The sequence below is a fragment of the Cryptomeria japonica genome, chromosome 9 (assembly GCF_030272615.1).
Source record: "Cryptomeria japonica chromosome 9, Sugi_1.0, whole genome shotgun sequence".
In the NCBI taxonomy this organism is placed as follows: domain Eukaryota; kingdom Viridiplantae; phylum Streptophyta; class Pinopsida; order Cupressales; family Cupressaceae; genus Cryptomeria; species Cryptomeria japonica.
The window spans coordinates 550,328,238-550,346,852 of NC_081413.1; the positions used below are offsets into that span (position 1 = coordinate 550,328,238).

An 18,615-nucleotide genomic window follows, 5' to 3' on the forward strand; every position below is an offset into this window, starting at 1 on the left:
CAGAGACAAGATGGAACCAAATAACGAAGGAGTGTTTGAACTGGACGGTTGCTCAGAGGATGACATATGCTCATTGAATGGACTCTTCCATTGGCAGATGGAGGATTATGAGTTGTTCAAGTGTAACATGCTCCAGATAGAGGAGCCAGAGAACAGGTTCCCGCCAATGTACAAAGAGTACACCGAAGGGGACGCACCCTTAAATGAAGCACCGACACATGAGTTCGACATGGCGTAACCCATTCGATACGAGGAGCCTTTCGTAAAAGACATGAACCTTGGCGAAGAAGCTTCGCCTAAGAATATTCAGGTAGGTGATGATTGGAACCTTGTATTAAAAGTTGCCGCATTTAAAATTTTCATGGAATATAAGGACGTGTTTGCATGGACCTATAAAGACTTGAAGAGCGTACCACTAGAACTATGTGTACACCGGATTCCTTTGGTATCGGAAGCCGTACATGTACGGAAAAGGCCATACAGGATGAACAAGAATAATGCGGCAAGGGTAAATGACGAGATTGAGTGTATGCTTGAAGCAGGGATCATTTTTAAGGTGCAAACCAGTGAATGGGTATTCCCGATAGTGATATCCCTGAAGAAAGAGGCCAACCAGATCATAATCTGTGTTGACTTCAGGTGCCTCAATGCAGTCACTATCAAGGACCCGTTCCCTATACCATTCATTGACACCATTCTGGAGGAAGTGGTCGGGCACGAAATATACTCCTTTATGGACGGATTTTCTGGTTATAACCAGATATCCATCGCAGAGGAGGATAAGTTGAAGACAACCTTCATGGTGGAAGATGGCATCTATGCATATAATAGAATGCCCTTCGGCCTATGCAATGCGCTAGCAACCTTTCAAAGAATAATCCTCCACATCTTTGACAGAATATCGGTGGACAACTTCAAGGCTTTCTTAGACGACTGGTCAATTTACAGCACATAGGATGCACATTTAGCGGCTCTCGAGGAATGCATGGAAAGATGTAGGAGGGCGCGACTGGCACTAAATCCCAAAAAGTGTAGATTCATGGTTCCCCAAGGGAAGTTACTGGGACACATTGTATGCAAGGCTGGACTGAAAACCGACCTGGACAAGGTTCGGGTGATCGTAGAAATGGAAGCACCGACGGACGTCACTGGAGTGAAGTCCTTTCTTGGACACATCGGGTACTATAGGAGAGTCATCAAGAACTTCGCTCGAGTGTTGTACCCACTGGACAAACTGACATGGAGAGGAGAACCGTACGCGTGGGGAACGACGCAGGAAGAAGCATTTCAAGAACTGAAGACACGACTGGTGGGTGCGCCAATTCTTACGTACCCGAACTGGGACAAGGAGTTCCATGTCCACGTGGACGTGTCCAACTTTGCAATCGGAGCCACACTGGCACAAGCTGGGGACCACGGACAGGACCAACCCGTTTACTTTGCGAGTCGGTTGTTGTCAAAGGCCGAAAAAAACTACAGCACCGCCGAAAAAAACTACAGCACCACTGAGAGAGAAGCCCTGGGGATGGTATATTCGGTCCAGAAATTCTGGCACTATCTTTTGGCAACGCCATTTACATTTTATGTGGACCACCAGGCATTGATATACTTGGTCAACAAGCCGATCATCTAAGGACGGATCAGCCGGTGGTTACTCCTACAAGAGTTTACATTCAATATCATTGTCCGACTCGGGAAAAGCCATGTGATCGCTGATCAATTGTCAAGGATCAGGTCTGTCGAGCCGGCTGAGGGAGTCAACGAAGACTTTCCGGATGCTCATCTATTTCGAATTGCTGTCTTGCCTGCTTGGTACACCAACGTGGGGGAGTACCTTTCAATGTCATAGTTTCCAAAGGAGATGCGGCTAGGAGAAAGAAGGAAGTTGGTGCTTCGCAGCAAGACGTTTCAATTAATCAATGGCCTCTTGTATAAAATGGGACTTGACCAAGTCCTACGACGTTGTGTTGTAGAAGAAGAGGTTCAAGGCGTCTTGAGGGAAGCACACGAAGGGCCAACAGGTGGACATATGGGGCCAGATACAACTGCCAGGAAAGTGTTGTTGGCAGGACTTTGGTGGCTGACACTCTATAACGATGCCCGGGAATGGGTGATTAGTTGTGATACGTGCCAACGGGCCGAAAGGCCACTTAAGAGGGATTTCATGCCGCTCAACCCATCGCACGCACATGAGTTATTCGAACGATGGGGCTTGGATTTCATTGGACCCCTGAAGCCAAGTAGAGTGCACCGATGCAGGTACATCGTGGCGGCGACATAGTACTTAACAAAGTGGGTCAAGGCACGAGCTCTCCCAGACAACTCAACAATCAACACGACAAAGTTTATCTATGAACAAATCATCACCCGATATGGAATTCCTATCCAGCTGACGAGTGATCGGGGGGGCCACTTCGTAAACCACATCATCCGGCTGCTAACCACAGAGTTTAAAATTTTCCACTCCTTTTCAAGCCCCTATTACCCTCGAGCGAATGGGCAAGCCAAGGCAACCAATAAAATAATAGTGTCTGTCATTTATAAGTCGTGTGGGGTCGAAAAAGATGATTGGGAGGAACGACTACCATCGGTACTCTGGGCCTACCGGACAACGTATAAAGTGACCACCGACCAGACCCCTTTTCAATTGATGTACGTACAAGAAGCCGTGGTGCCGGTGGAGTTCATGGTGCCGAGTCTTCGGATTGCCATTGAGAATCGACTGGGTGACATGGAAAGCCTAAGGGAGAGGTTGTACGCCTCAAACAAGTTGGACGAACGGCAAATGATGGCACAATGGGCCACAGAGGCGGCCTAGCAAAGACGAATGAGATTTACTTCGGGGCAATTAATGTTGAAATTCAATGGGCGGAACGAAATCAAACCTGGTAAATTTAAAGTATGATGGCTAGGTCCCTTCAAGGTGCGCGAGGTCAGTGCAAACGGAACAATTAAATTGTGGACGCTCGACGGGAAGGAGGTGCTGGACGCCGTAAATGGGTCGAAACTAAAATTGTATCATGAGAGGCATTCGAAGGACCCCACCCGATGAGTAAGTTAAAATAAAAAAAAAGAAAAAAAAAACGAAAATCCGTATGACCGTACAGAAAAGGCCGTACAACTGTACGGAAAAGCCATTATATTGGAAAAAAGGTTGTGCTCACAAGATAAGTCCGTACTATTAATCCGTATGGTATGTTGGGGGAAAATCCGTACAAATTAGTACGAGACATAGACATGAGCATTCCATACATATGATGGAAAGATGAATTCCGTACAGCAGTAAATCAAATTCAGCACATCATGAAATGAAATCCGTACGTGCAGAAGGTGAAATCCGTACGGCCAAGGAAGGCATTGTGATCGGAGTGTGTGGAATAATTAACTGTTAAAGAATGCGTACAAAGCCAAGGTCAGAGAAGTTGAGGTAGGGTACGAATTCTGAAAAGGATATAAGTGTGCAAGCAGGGTACAAATTCATCGAGGGAGTTAGGGAGCAGGAAACTAAAGAAGTTAGATTGGAGGAATCAGTTACAGCAATCCGAGAACTCATTGGGACAACCGTCTGGAAAGAGCAGAATGGCAGATTCGAGCAATGCCGGCAAAGCGAAAAAGGTGGCGCAACCAGATGAAGGAAAGAAAGCAATGCCAACAAAAATTACAGCAGAAATAGTTACATTCGAAGGTTTGAGCAGAAGTGTGTGCCGGGGGTGGAAGCACAAACCTCAGATGACACTGCGCTGAAGACATCATTGTGCAGGGCACGCGTGCATTGGGCTATACAGATGCTTGTTTTCACCATACGCGACTTCGAGCCGTACCTCCGCATGCTAATTAAAACCTATAATGCAGAGCTGCGAGTATTGACATTCAAATACCAAGACACAGATATTGCCGTTTCCTTCGCACCAGACATTTTCGCTTGGGTGTTTGGTATTCCAGACGATGGCAAGGAGGTGGACAAGAGTGGCACGAAAATGTCAACCGAGAGGAAGACGTAGCTCCTACAGCGGATATGTCGTAGTGATTTGTCAGCAGCCGAATGGGGGAGGATAACTTCACCGAAGGGTAGGGGTTTGAAGAAATCTTTCATCGTACCAAGAGGGTGGCAGTGTTTGCTCGATGTAATGAAGAGCCGCCTCACGGGAGCCAGCAGGGCATCCGATATGGCGGTACCTATGATCGCCTTGATGGATGGATTGCGGAACGACACGGTGTATAACTGGGTGACGGTGCTTTCAGATAGAAGGATTGTTTATTACTTACGTGGATTATCATCTTTTTCTTTGATAGGGGACATTTTGGCAATATTACACTCATATTTTATTTTATCATACCTTTCAGTCTAAAGAGTCATAATAAGGTTCAGTGAATTTATTTCCAAAGTTCTTGATTATGGCAAGGCTAAAAAGTTTTGCTCCTTGGAATTGAATATCACGTACCATCATTAAATTTTAATGTGCTATAAATTTTGAATTGATTTTGATCTCACATTGTCTTGTACATAAAGGATAGCGTTAATAAGACACTATTAATGTTTATCCTTAGTTGAAGTCTTAACATTAGTCCCTTGTAATTGTGCTTCCTAGCATATTTTCTTCTTTTAGCAAGAGGTCTTTCCTTAACATGATTATTTTTTGTATTAACAGGATTTCTATTTATTGTTTTGACTAGGATTTGTCCATTTGGGTTTACTCCCCTTTTTAGTCTCTAGTGCATTATAGGATTTAGATATATTTTCAATTTTTTTTAATTTCTTTCTTTTTTGTATCATTCTCAAATGCCTTTATAAATTTATTTTATTTCAATTCTACTTATATATTCAACATCATGGATCTTTGTTTAGGTTCTTCTTTTCCATACATTGTATGTTGTTTCCTTCTGATTTAAAAGATAATGGAAGTAATTAACCTCTGGACTGCTTGTTTCTCAGATTTATGGAATGGATGCAGCATCTGGAGCTGCTGTTCTAGCCCTGAATGTCAATCCTGGAGAACATGTTCTAGATCTATGTGCTGCACCAGGTTGGTATTTTACCTTATCACCTTTGACATTGTTTAAGGATTATTTCACTAAAAAAGGAAAGAAAAAAGAACACTATTAGTTCAATATGGAAAAAATAACTATCAGAAGATCTTTAATATGTTAGGCAAGTGGAAGTCGCTGATATTCCCAATTGTGTTGGACAGTTTTGTTATTTTTAGGATCAGACTGTAATATATAGATAGCAAAATCAGAAAACCAAAAATCAATGCACATAAAGAACACCAGAATACCCTGGGAAAACCTCCCACGTGGAGGTGAAAAACCCAACTATAATCTCAAATCTTATTATGACAAATCAGTATGAGTCTTTACAAATCTGCTTCAACACTTGAAGCAATCAGAACTGCAGAATGTGAACAGTAGTATGGAGTACTCAAACTAGGGCATACACAGTAATGAAATGACTTATCTGCAGTACACTTGAATGCTGATTCAAGACACCATTTGCAGATCAATTCACTCCCTCAAGAAGGTTCGCTGCCCTTTGTATCTAGTTTGCTGTCCTCTGAATAAGGTTCGCTGTTCTCTGAATAAGGTTCGCTGTCCTCAAGGTGGTGTTTGCTGTTTCCAGAAAGCAGTTCGCTGAGCATAGAAGATGATTCGCTGCTGATAAGAATGTATTCGTGTAGTGTCCCTACTAGTTAGGGATCACTGTCCTGCAAAACAGATTGTTAGAAATACAACAAATATACATATATAAATAATTTAACTTGCAATTTAACCTTAAAATACTTAATTAACACTAATCACAATTCTTATCTAATAAAAAGGATACGAATGCCATACGGAGATATGTCCTTAGGCGGCTGTGAAGCTCGCCTTCTTGGAACCCATCTTGGTTCCAAGCCATCCAGGAAATCGAAGGTGAATTCGATTCATGTCTTGGATGTAACCTCTTACACCCAAGCCATCCAGGAAATCGAAGGTTAATTCGATTCCTGTCTTGGATGTAACCTCTTACACCCAAGCCATCCAAGGAAGACCATATGTCAATTCCTTGCCTTGGATGATGCATCCCATCATCCAAGTCCTCAGAGGGGACCGGCCAGATCCGTCTCTTCTTGGATGAACTTAGTCAACCGAGTCATATATATGCATATAGATATTCAGTATATATACTGCCTACCAGGGATTATCATAATCCCTCCATTAGACTAAGGGAGTTTCCTCCCTATAGCCTCCATCTTGTAATCACATTTATATTACATTTTACAATTTATTACTATTTTCCATTCCATAATCCTTATTTACATATTCCTAATTTAACATGTATTCCATAACATATATTCAGCAAAATATTCATTATCCAAAATTCATATTTATTTATTAACGTATATTCCTAACTATTCATTGAGATGTATTTATTAACATCTAAGAACCATTCATTAACATATGTAATAAAATGTTCATTACTTATATTCATCAACATATATATTAAAATATTCATTATTAATATTCATTAATATACGTATTAAATATTCATTAATATACGTATTAAATATTCATTGTTAATATTCATTAATATTCATTATTAACATTAATATACGTATTAAAATATTCATTATTAACATTAATATACGTATTAAAATATTCATTATTAACATTAATATACGTATTAAAATATTCATTATTAATATTCATTAATATTCATTATTAACATTCATTAATATACGTATTAAAATAAACTTTATTAATATTCATGATTAACATTCATTAATATACGTATTAAAATATTCATTATTAATATTCATTAATATTCATTATTAACATTCATTAATATACGTATTAAAATATTTATTATTAATATTCATTAATATATATATTAAATTATTCATTCATTAATATATATATTAAAATATTACTTATATTTATTAATATATACATTAAATAAGCATTAATTATATTCGTTAACGTATATATCAAAATGTTCATTATTTATATTTATTAACATATATAATGAAGTATTCATTCATTACTTACCTGTCGTAACCTGCAGCTGTAGCTTCCAGACCTCTTCCTCTATCCACGCAGCAGACCTCCTTCCCTTTCCCCCTCCTTTTACTAAATGAGTTTCTTCCTTTTATAGTCTTCAATTTGTAGTGGAGGGTTATGTCCCTTCTTAAACTGAATTACTTTTACATTAAATTGACTATGTGCAGATTCAGATCAGGTTGTCTTTATACTCCTTTTTGTATTTGCTTCTTACTTGCTATAATGGTCGCTGGATCTGAAATCTTCAACATTGTGCTCATGCGATTATTACCTTGTAATTGGGAGGATTGATACCCCCGTATTACTTGGTTATGAAAGGATCTACTACTGCCGTCGAAATACATAAATAATACTTTCCCCCCCTCCAACTGCATTTCTTACTCTTCTTTTATATCTTTATGCCACTCAAGAAAGGCTTGTGATTCAATGGAAGGAGGCATTCCTTCCCAATAGACATGTCTTTTGTTAATATCACACACTATGCTTTATTGTCATCTCTTCATAATGAAGCGCTGCTTTATTGTATATTTAATTGTTGCTCCTTCCTTACTTTAATCGCTTCCTTCTAACATATATACATATGTCTCTTGGTAAGTCTGGTCGGCCAACACATAATTTTCAACATAGTAATTAATACCTTAGCCTGTTTTAATGAGGGCTGGCATGCTAATCTTTTTGCCATATGGTAATTACGTCTTGTTAGGTAAATCGCCACCTTTGCCATTATATCCATAATTGCTGCCTTTTATCTTTCATAGAGAGTCGACCTTATCGTTGCCTTAATGCAAGGTCAGTCACCTTATTGATCACTTCTTTAATATTTTGCATGATGTATGATTCGAATGTTGCTAATATATCCCTGACTCCTACACACATCTTCTCAATATGTATTCCTTCATTTATTCTTCTGGATAAGTCAAACAGAGTGAGTACAGAATTGATTGTCACTTTACACATGTCCGTTTGTCCAAGATAAGTGAGAATATTACTAAAGATTATATTATCTTTAGGACATAATTAAGTGTGTGAGTAACCTAAAAAGGTCGCACATATTTGATGTAATTGTTGTTCATATTATATCCATTATTAACGTAGTTCCTACTTCTAATTGAACGATGTTCTTAAATGATCATCCTTGTCTTTGTGCTTCAATAAAAATGTAATCAGCCAAACCCGTAATACTTCAATACTCTGTCATGTTAGAAGTGCTAAGTTGTATTCTAGGAGGGGACATGACAATTCGCTGATGATTGCATGGATTCGCTGATTACTGCTGAATGAATGTATTCTCTGATTGTCTCTGAAGGAGATCACTGTGTGGAATGAATGTGTAATAAGCATGAATGATGCTTTGTATATATATGTGACATAGCTTCCCAATTTACCTAGGTCGGCTTTATTGTTTTGGCACGAAGAATAGGATCAAACCTATAGATTACAAGTTACATTCATATAGGTCTTGTCCAGTACAATTGCAAGTTACATATAGGTCTTGCTTAATTACAAGTTACATTCAATAGGTCTTGCTCTATCCACAAGTTACATTATATAGGTCTTGCCCTATCCAGAAGTTACATTATATAGGTCTTGCCCATTATTCATAGCAAGCTATAATTACATGTAATCCGAACTTAGCTATAATTTCAACACTCCCTCTTAGCCAGGGAGGATTCTAGCCAAATAACAAATCATCTGGACCTTTCCATGATATCCATCTTGCATTGCCCACAAAGGACGGATTCGAAACTTTATTATGCACACCTGCAAGAAATGAATATACACAAATATATAAATACACATCATGAACTTTCATGATATCCATCTTGCATTGCCCGTAGAGGGTGAGAAGAGGTCTTACACCTCAAAACTTTTCTACTGAGAAGAATAACCTGCCACCTTGCTTTCCGAGGAGGGTGGTTCCAGCTTGCATTGCTTAATACCTGCAATGTACTCAGCTTCTGCTGTACTCAATGCAATTGAGGACTGATACCTGCTGGCACAAGAGATCACGGCTGAACCCAACCTGAAATAGATTCTGAAAATGTCCTTCCTTTCAGTAATACATTCTTCCCAATTAGAATCAAAGTAGTCTTCCAAGGAAATGACAGTGTTGATTGGATACTTCAGCTCGTAGCCAACTGTTTCTTTCAAATATCTCAGGATATCCTTGGTTGCAACAAGATGAACATGCTTTGGTTTGTTCATAAATTGGCTGATAACAAATGCGTCAAGGATCCAATCAACTATCTCTACTCTGATGGATCTGCAAGAATGAACTCAATTTCTTCAAGTTGGTTTCCATAGGAGTAGACATAGGTTCGCAATCCATCATTCCAAATCTATTCAGTATACTTCCTTGACTTAGAATAATTTAATTAGATCTTGCCATACTTCTAACCCTGGAAAGTAATGCATTGAGCCTAAGTCCTTCATTTCAAACTCTAAAGCTAATTCTTTCTTCATGTAGAGATGAGACTATTTTCACCAGTTAGAAATAAATCATCCAAAATTAGCATTTCACCAAAAAAATACTTTTCAACTAAAGGTTAGAATCAACATCATTCTTGCAAGATCCTAAACTAATCAAATACTTGTCAATCTTCTCATACCAAGCTCAAGAAGCTTGCTTGAGGCCGTAAAGAGCTTTTCTTTAATCTGGGCACTATCTTGATTCTCATAACCTTCTAGTTATTCAATATAGACAACATTAAAAAAACAGTCTTTATATCCAACTTCCAGCCTGCAGCATTAGCTATAATGGTTCTAATATTAGTATACCTAGCAGCAAGAGCAAATGTTTCCTTCTAACTATGAGCTACACATCTAGCTTCATATTTTCTCAAAAACTTTCATATGGAACTCCCTCTTGATTCTTAATATAAAATTGTGGTAATCAAGTCTTATGAAGATTGCATAGTATAAGAATCAATCAAGGAAGGCAGCCATAAACCAATGATGAGAAATGCCAATCTTTTCTTTACTTCGCTTTTACGAAATGGACCCATAGCACAATCATTATGATCATGGCATACCTTCCAAGTGAAGAAACCAAGCTCCCTCTTAAGCTTGAAGGCATGGTAATTCAAGAATCTCTTGAAGAGAAGCATCAACATGATTAAATATCCCAATAGAATGAATTAACATGTAAAATAACTTATCTCTTTATTGACTAGACTTCCACAATTGACAACATATGCCAAGATTGCTCAAAAGGATATTGCCAGTCTATGATCAACTTCAATCATAGTGTAAAGCTACACAACATTCTAAAAATGTAAAATTGTTTTCCATAGTTGAATAACAGAGAGTTAGCTATGCCTGGTCATATCAGAAAACTAAGGCAAGTGTATGACTTCAGAAAATATTTTACAAAATCCATAAGCAAGGTATATAAGCCAAATTGTCTTTCCAGCCAATGCGTAAAATCAGATATGAGTATCAACCACTCAAAAGGATACACATTGTAGTTGAGCATAAACGTATGATCAAAAGCCAACTTCAATAAGCTAGATACCTCATTCATCTTAGGTTTCATCATCAAGAGAATACTTAATTCAAAAAATGTAATAGGTAGTATGCTCAAATTGAAGAGATAATATCACAATGAATATTATGTGAGGATAGTGAAAGCCATGACAGAAAATGCATTAGAGCTAAAGGCAATCCTCTACACAAAAGGAGCAGAACAAGGTTATAATAAAAGTATAACAAAGATCATGAGAGTTTTACGAAGAGCTGATGAGAACCAAGAGTTGCACAGTTACAACCCTACATGACAACCTTAACCAAACATAAAACACTCATAGAACAGAAAATACAGTCCATGCAATGTTAAAAGATTTGATGCAAATCAAGAGACACGCCATAAGAGTATATAATTCCAGAGCAACAAGACTATTGAGCATTTCAAGACTTATTTAGAATATGGTGCATCAAAACTATACAACAAGTATCATAAAGGATCAGATCATAATATGAAGATAGTAAGGCCATCATTAGGCATATCTACTGAATAGGATGACTGAGGCATCTTACCTTTACATGCCTATCACACCAATGATTAAATGACACTATTCATTATATGTTTTCAACTAATGTTCCATATTTCTAAGTCTCCTATAAATTTCATTCATCTTTCAATCTTCCTATTTCTGCTTGTTGGTATATCCGTCAGGATACTCCTAGTTTTATATATGCAACAGATGCTGATAATATTAAGTGTCAGGGATGATATATTCAGATCAATGCATCAAATTGGATCATTGCATATTCATAGCAAATCACATCAGGAAGGATGAGAGATAAACATACTAAAAAACAAAGAGTAAGACAATCCGAATACCAACTTCAACAATCCAAACTAAGGATTAGAACAAATTCTTAAAGCAAGAACAAAGATCGAACTAGGGTGATAGATACAAAGCTTAGGATGACAATTATACCGCCCTTAATGGAATAAAGGAAATACTTAAGATCTGAAGCTAGAAGGAAACAAGTGCACAAACCAACATATGAAGGCACTTTCTGATGAAATAGTTAACAAGGAAGAGAACCTTGTGCACTAGTTAAGATCCCAAACTAGGGTTGTAGGAAAGAACTAATACCAATAACGACAAGGCAGACAGATACAAGTCTCCAAACCTTTCTTAACAGAGGTAAGCAAATGAGGGTAGAGGAGTAAGAACAACTGTATACAAAGATTGAACCCTTCATATTGTTGTTATGGCCCCATCGATGCCCTCAATTTGACAAGCAGGTATATTGTCCAGATTCGTTGCTGATTCATGCTAGCCCTAGTCCTGCAAAAGAAGTAATACAAGATCTACCTTCAAGCAGTTAGGCTTTATAGAAGGAACCTGCTTTGATAACATGTTAGTTTTAGGATCAGATTGTAATATATAGATAGCAAAATCAGAAAACCAAAAATCAATGCACATAAAGAACACCAGAATACCCTGGGAAAACCTCCAACATGGAGGTGAAAAACCCAGCTATAATCTCAAATCTTATTATGACAAATCAGTATGAGTCTTTACAAATCTGCTTCAACACTTGAAGCAATCAGAACTGCAGAATGTGAACAGTAGTATGGAGTACTCAAACTAGGGCATACACAGTAATGAAATGACTTATCTGCAGTACACTTGAATGCTGATTCAAGACACCATTTGCAGATCAATTCACTGCCTCAAGAAGGTTCGCTGCCCTTTGTATCTAGTTTGCTGTCCTCTGAATAAGGTTCGCTGTCCTCAAGGTGGAATTCGCTGTTTCCAGGAAGCAGTTCGCTGAGCATAGAAGATGATTCGCTGCTGATAAGAATGTATTTGCTGATGACTGCATGGATTCACTGATTACTGCTGAATGAATGTATTCTCTGATTATCGCTAAAGCAGATCACTGTGTGGAATGAATGTGTAATAAGCATGAATGATGCTATGTATATATATGTGACATAGCCTCCCAATTTACCTATGTCGGCTTTATTGTTTTGGTGCCAAGAATAGGATCAAACCTATAGATTATACATTCATATAGGTCTTGTCCAATACAATTGCAAGTTACATATAGGTCTTGCTTAATTACAAGTTACATTCAATAGGTCTTTCTTAATTACAAGTTACATTATATAGGTCTTGTCCTATCCACAAGTTACATTATATAGGTCTTGCCCAATATTCATAGCAAGCTATAATTACATGTAATCTGAACTTAGCTATAATTTCAACAAGTTTGACAAAGGTATTGAAATCTTGCTGGATTTTCCAGTTGTAAGTTAAGCTACATCTTACTAATATATGTTCAAGGATTCCATCCTTTTGACAACATGAGGAATTCCTTAAATTCACAGCTTGCATAGTCAGATTCTGTTCTTTTAACCTTCGCTTTATTTATCTCCACACATAGGGCAGAAGTACCTAATTTTGTAATTCACCTAAGGTGACTTAGAATTTATTTCATTTAGGCAACCTCTCTTGAGAATATTGCAAAGTGTACATAATTGTTAATTTTCTCTATAGTTTAGGGTTTAGGATGGGGTTTAGTTTTCAGGGAGCTTTCCCAGTGAATTTGAAGAAAGATTTATCCTTGTTTGCTCTTCCATTTTGCATTGTCTTGAAAGAGACAAAATTGAAATGCTAACATGATTAATTGAAAGTCAAGGATATATATAGTAGGGCACATGAATGTGCAAGAGGTAGATTTAGGGAAATGATCAAGAGGGGAAACAAAGATGCTAATAGACTTGGAGATAGGAGTGAGCTCATTGAAGACACATCCTTTCTTATTTCAGCACAAAGTCAAGAATTTGTCATTGCCTTCACCAAACACTATGACTCAGTGAAGAGGAGAATCCGCATGGTAATTAGTGATATCATTGGCAAATTTGATGTGGATTTTGTAGGAGTTTTCAGTTTATTGTTATATGGGAGACTCAAGAAATAAATATGAATGAAGTTGAGGATGCATGGAACAATAACCTCCTTTAATGCCAAAGACTAATAGGTAAACATTGTTAAAAGAGACAAAGTGGCCCAAATGAGGAGAAATGAATTCAAGAAACAACTCCCTTTGATGATCATTTTGCTTTACCGAGTGAGAGGACAAGAAGAAAGTGCATTTAGTTCTATGAGTTCAAGCAAACTAGGAAATTTCATTTGATTCCATATCTATTCTATGTTATGGCAAAGACTAGATCCTTTGTTGGTTTGACTACACTGGGTGCAAGCAATATCATTCGAGTCTATTGATATTACATATGAAAATCTTGTAAATAGAGTTCTAAAGAACTATAAATACAGAAATAAATGCCATACCCATACACAAAAGTGAACACATTTAGATTTTGATTTGGAGGAAACCCACTTTTGAGTTAAAAATTCCAGCGTAGAGATCAACTACTCCCTTTCCACCATGTAAAAGGTAAATACAGATGTATCATAGTGCCTTCATGGCTATAACAGTCTTCCAAATGAATCCTCAAGCCTTCTACTGTAATGTCCCTTGCCGGATTGCTCTCTATTTTGCCCAAAATTCACAAAATCAAATGGAACCAAGCATATAATATAGTTAGGGGAACATTTCTTTACTTAGGAATAAGATGCACTAATTCTGTTGTGGAAACCTGCAATCATAAGGTAACGTTGCAGACACAGTTCATGAAATAATTCTATTATTAGAGCAAGGAAATCATTATGCAGCAAGTCTGATTTGTATGTGAGTCAGTCATAAAATATATGGAATAAGGAGGCATGGTAAGGTGCCTTAAGACAGCTGTTTTCTCCCTGCATGCAATCCCCCTCCATTCTTCTATGGCTGGAGAATCTTGGGTTCATCAACAGTCCCTCAATGTAGGAGTTGGAAGGGAAATTGCAGTAGGGTGCCCTTAGCTGTTATCTCCCTTTCACAGTGTAATAGGGTGCCCCAATAGCTGTTCTCTCCCTATTTGCCACTGTAGCAGGGTGCTCTATAGCTGTTCTCCCTTAATTGTAGACTTCCTTTCTTCCCTTTGATAGACTGTTGCAATGTTAAATGTATATTTTAATGCTTATTAATATATAACAGATACGTGCAATAAATTTATATACAAAACTAAACAACAGTTTCTATATTACCATAGCAGATTGGAATATTCACAAGTTATATTCAGGTCTGATTATTACAGTGTTTAGTATTCTGTAATCTTCTTTATGTTTGATGCCCGATGATTGATAGTGATTGATTGAATGAATTCCCTTGATTGAATGTTTTGAGGTATTGGTGAGTGGTAATGTAATGAAGTCTGATTTGATGTTTGAGTGAATGCTGATTTGATAGAATGTTTTGTTGATTGATTGTTCACTTGATTTGAATGATTGGAATGATGATTGCTAAGTGATCATTGAATGATTGGAATAATCTCTTTATACTTCTTTGGTGAAAGGTACACCACCTTTCATAAGACTTGGGTCACCGCCCTTCGTTGGAACTGAGTCAGCACCCTTCATTGCTACCTTTTAGAATAATATTATCTTCCCCAATTGTTCTCTCTTTTTCCTCCTCAAATGAGACCTTCTTTCCTTTATATCTTCCATTGTGAGGGAGAAGTGACACCCTTTCATCATGCCTTCCCTTTGCAAGGGTCACGACCTTTCACAATTACCACCCTTTTGAAGGGTCACAACCTTTCATCATTTGTGTCCTTAATAACCGCTACAACAATAACAACAGCACCCTATGAAGGAGAATAACAATTACTACAACAATAACAACTACAATAACAACCGCTTCAACGATAACAATAGCACCCCATGAAGGAGAATATAGTACAACGCGAAGGGTAGACCCATGATTTAGTGCTAGGATTGTAATGAATGGGGTCACTTCGCGCGAGGCTGTCAGAGCGGTCAAAATAACAACGTAGGTTTACTATGCAAGTTGCGTGGACTCGGAAATCATGAAGACACCATCTGCCCAAAACAAAAAGAGGTAAACATGCTGGCTGTAGAAGAGCCAGGTGAGGAAGTATTGGTGATCACTAGACTAGAAAAAAAGAAAGTAGTATATCCAGATCCTCGTACAGAGAAGGAAAGACTTCGAGAAGCCAAAGCTGACGCAGAACAGGCGATGGCGGAGGGAAGAATAGCTTCTAGCGGAACTTCTATTACTAGTACTTCACTATAGTTGGAATTTGAGAAAAGCATAGTTACACACGACAATACTTGTATGGATAATTGACCTACAAACCATGCCACAATTTAAAATGGCCTTCACTAATATAGTCTGTGACAACATAGTCGGCCAAGAACAACACAAGACTCAGAAAGAATTGACGGTTAAGTCACTTGGCAACTTGGCCACTAATCCCATGTTGTTGATAGTGAGCATTGGAAGGAAGCCGACCATTGTCGAGATGGAAATAATGGAAGGAAGCTAACCATCGTTGATGGAGGTTCGGGCGTCAATGTGTTGCTAGAAGAAACATGCAAATGTTTGGGGAAGCCAACCCTCTAGCTGCCAATCTTTCATTGGGTAGGTGCTGACTAGCATGGCATCAAGTCACTCGGGATGTTGATGGCATAGAAGGTGACAATTGACACAAAATATTTCTTTTTGGATTTCACAATGATTCCATTTAAAGAGAAGGCGTACAATGCTCTCCTGGAAGGGGTTGGCTAATCACTGCCGAGGTCAATCGTAACTAGAAGTGGAACACACTCTCCATTGAAAGCAAAATAAGTGCGTCACCGACTGAAGAATCGGGCGGTGAGCGAAGAATTGGCATCCTCTGACTCAAAGTCTGAGGGCGGAGATTTCGGGATGGATGAAGGGCGAAAGGCGATGGAACTTGACGATGAAGGGGTACTTGAACTTGAAGATTGCTCGGAGGATGAGAGAAGTTCCTTGAACGGGTTGTTTCATTGGCAGCTGGAGGACTATGAAGTCTTCCACTTCGAGTGTAACATTTTGCAGATCTTAGAGATTGAGGAAGTTGATAAGGGTATGGAGAGTGCCACATTTCCTCTAGAGTATGAAGAATATAAGAAAGGAGTAGCATGAGTAGACAACACACCTGCACACCACTTTCAACGAGACAAAATCATAAAATTTGAACCAAATGTGAAGAAGGTGAACCTTGGTGATGAAGACAATCTGAAGATGATGTTGGTCGATGACGACTGGAACCCTGTATTGATGGTGGGGCTGCGTTCAAAATCTTTATGGAGTGCAAGTATGTCTTCGTATGGACGTACAAAGAATTAAAGGGGATATCACTGGAGTTATGTGTACACAGAATCCCACTTGTATTGGGTGCACAACTCGTACGAAAGAGATCATATCAGATGAATAAGAACTATGCCGCCAAGGTGCAGGAAGAAATTGAAAAATGTTGGAGGTAGGCATAATTTTCAAAGTGGAAGTGAGCGAGTCTGTCTTTCCAATCATCATATCCCTCAAGAAGGAAGCAAACTAGATAAGGATTTGTGTGGAGTTTAGGTGTCTTAATGTGGTAACCATCAAGGACCTCTTCTAGTATACCCCTTCCTGATTCCGTTCATCAACACCATACTGGAAGAGATTGCAGGTAACGAGATATACTCCTTCATGGATGGATTCTCTAGATACAACTAGATAAGCATTGCCAAGGAAGACAAACTCAAGACTATCTTTGTGGTGGAAGACGGGGTGTATACCTACAACAGAGTGTTGTTCAGCTTGTGCAACACTCCCGCCATCTTCTAGGGAATAATATTGCACATCTTTGATAAAATGTTGGTGGGTAATTTCAAATCTTTCTTGGATGATTGGTTTATATACAATGGGCATGAGAACCACTTCACTGCACTCCGAGAATGTATGGAAAGGTGTTGAAGGCACGATTGGATTTAAACCGGAAAAGTGCAAATTTATGGTGCCACAAGGGAAATTTCTTGGCCATATAGTATGCAAGGAGGGATTGAAGATAAACCCTAACAAGGTAGGGGTCATTATTCAGATGGAAGCCCTAGAGAACGTGACAGGAGTGAAGTCATTCCTCAGGCACATAGGCTACTACCGGTAGTTCATAAAGAACTTTGCACAAATTTTGTACCTGCTAGACATGCTGTAATAGAAGGAAGAACCATTCATGTGGCGAGATGAATAGGAGAAGGCTTTCTATGACTTAAAGTCCAGACTAGTGAGTGCACCAATTCTAGCATACTCGGATTGGGACAAAGAATTTCTTGTGCATGTGGATACTTCCAATTATGCAATTGGGGCCACATTGGCACAAGTGGGCGTATAGGGATTGGACCATTCAATTTTCTTTGCAAGCCACCTACTTTCCAAGGTCGAAAGGAATTACAACACAACGGAGAGGGAGGCACTTGGTATGGTGTACTTTGTACAAAAGTTTCATTAGTACCTATTGGTGACACCTTTGACATTTTATGTGGACCATTAGGCATTGATGCACCTTGTAATCAAGCCCATCATCCAAGGGAGGGTGAACAGGTGGCTGATCCTATTGCAAGAATTCACTTTTACCATCATCGTGTGGTCAAGGAAGAGTCATGTCATTGCTAACTGGTTGTCGCGGATTAAATTGGGAGAACCACCTGACAGGGTGAATGAGGACTTTCGTGACGCTCACCTATCCCAAATTGCTGAATTGCCGCCATGGTTCAAGAATGTTGGGGAGCACTTGTCCACTTCCACCTTTCTGAGGGACATGCCGTCAAGTGAAAGAAGGAAACTAACCCTTAAGAGTAAAGCTTTCCAACTCATTAACGAGCTGCTGTACAAGATGGGTTGAGACCAAGTACTATGAAGCTGCGTGATTTAGGAGGAGATCCTAGGAGTGTTGAAGGAGTATCATGAGGGGTTGGTAGGAGGTCACATGAGAGTTGAGACTAGACACCACCACACAAAAAGTAATATTGGCAGGACTATGGTGGGTGACACTGCAGACAAATGCACGCGAGTGGGTAGTGGGGTGCGACACATGTCAAAGAGTTGGCAAGCTATTAAAGTGGTACTTCATGCCACTATTCCCTTTGCAACCTGTTGTGACCATTTCACACATCGCCCCATTGCAAATGGGGACCCCTGCTTTTTGCT

The 18,615-nt window shown here is 38.8% G+C and overlaps 1 protein-coding gene across 1 annotated transcript in view; it reads left to right on the forward strand.

The window, feature by feature from the left end:
- LOC131060973 (rRNA (cytosine-C(5))-methyltransferase NOP2C) overlaps window positions 1-18,615 on the forward strand; it is a 185,244-nt gene that overhangs the window by 60,047 nt on the left and 106,582 nt on the right. The window contains exon 3 of the mRNA XM_057994463.2: window positions 4,934-5,024. Within this exon, the coding sequence (XP_057850446.2) occupies window positions 4,934-5,024 (91 nt within the window). The remainder of the gene's footprint in view (window positions 1-4,933; window positions 5,025-18,615) is intronic.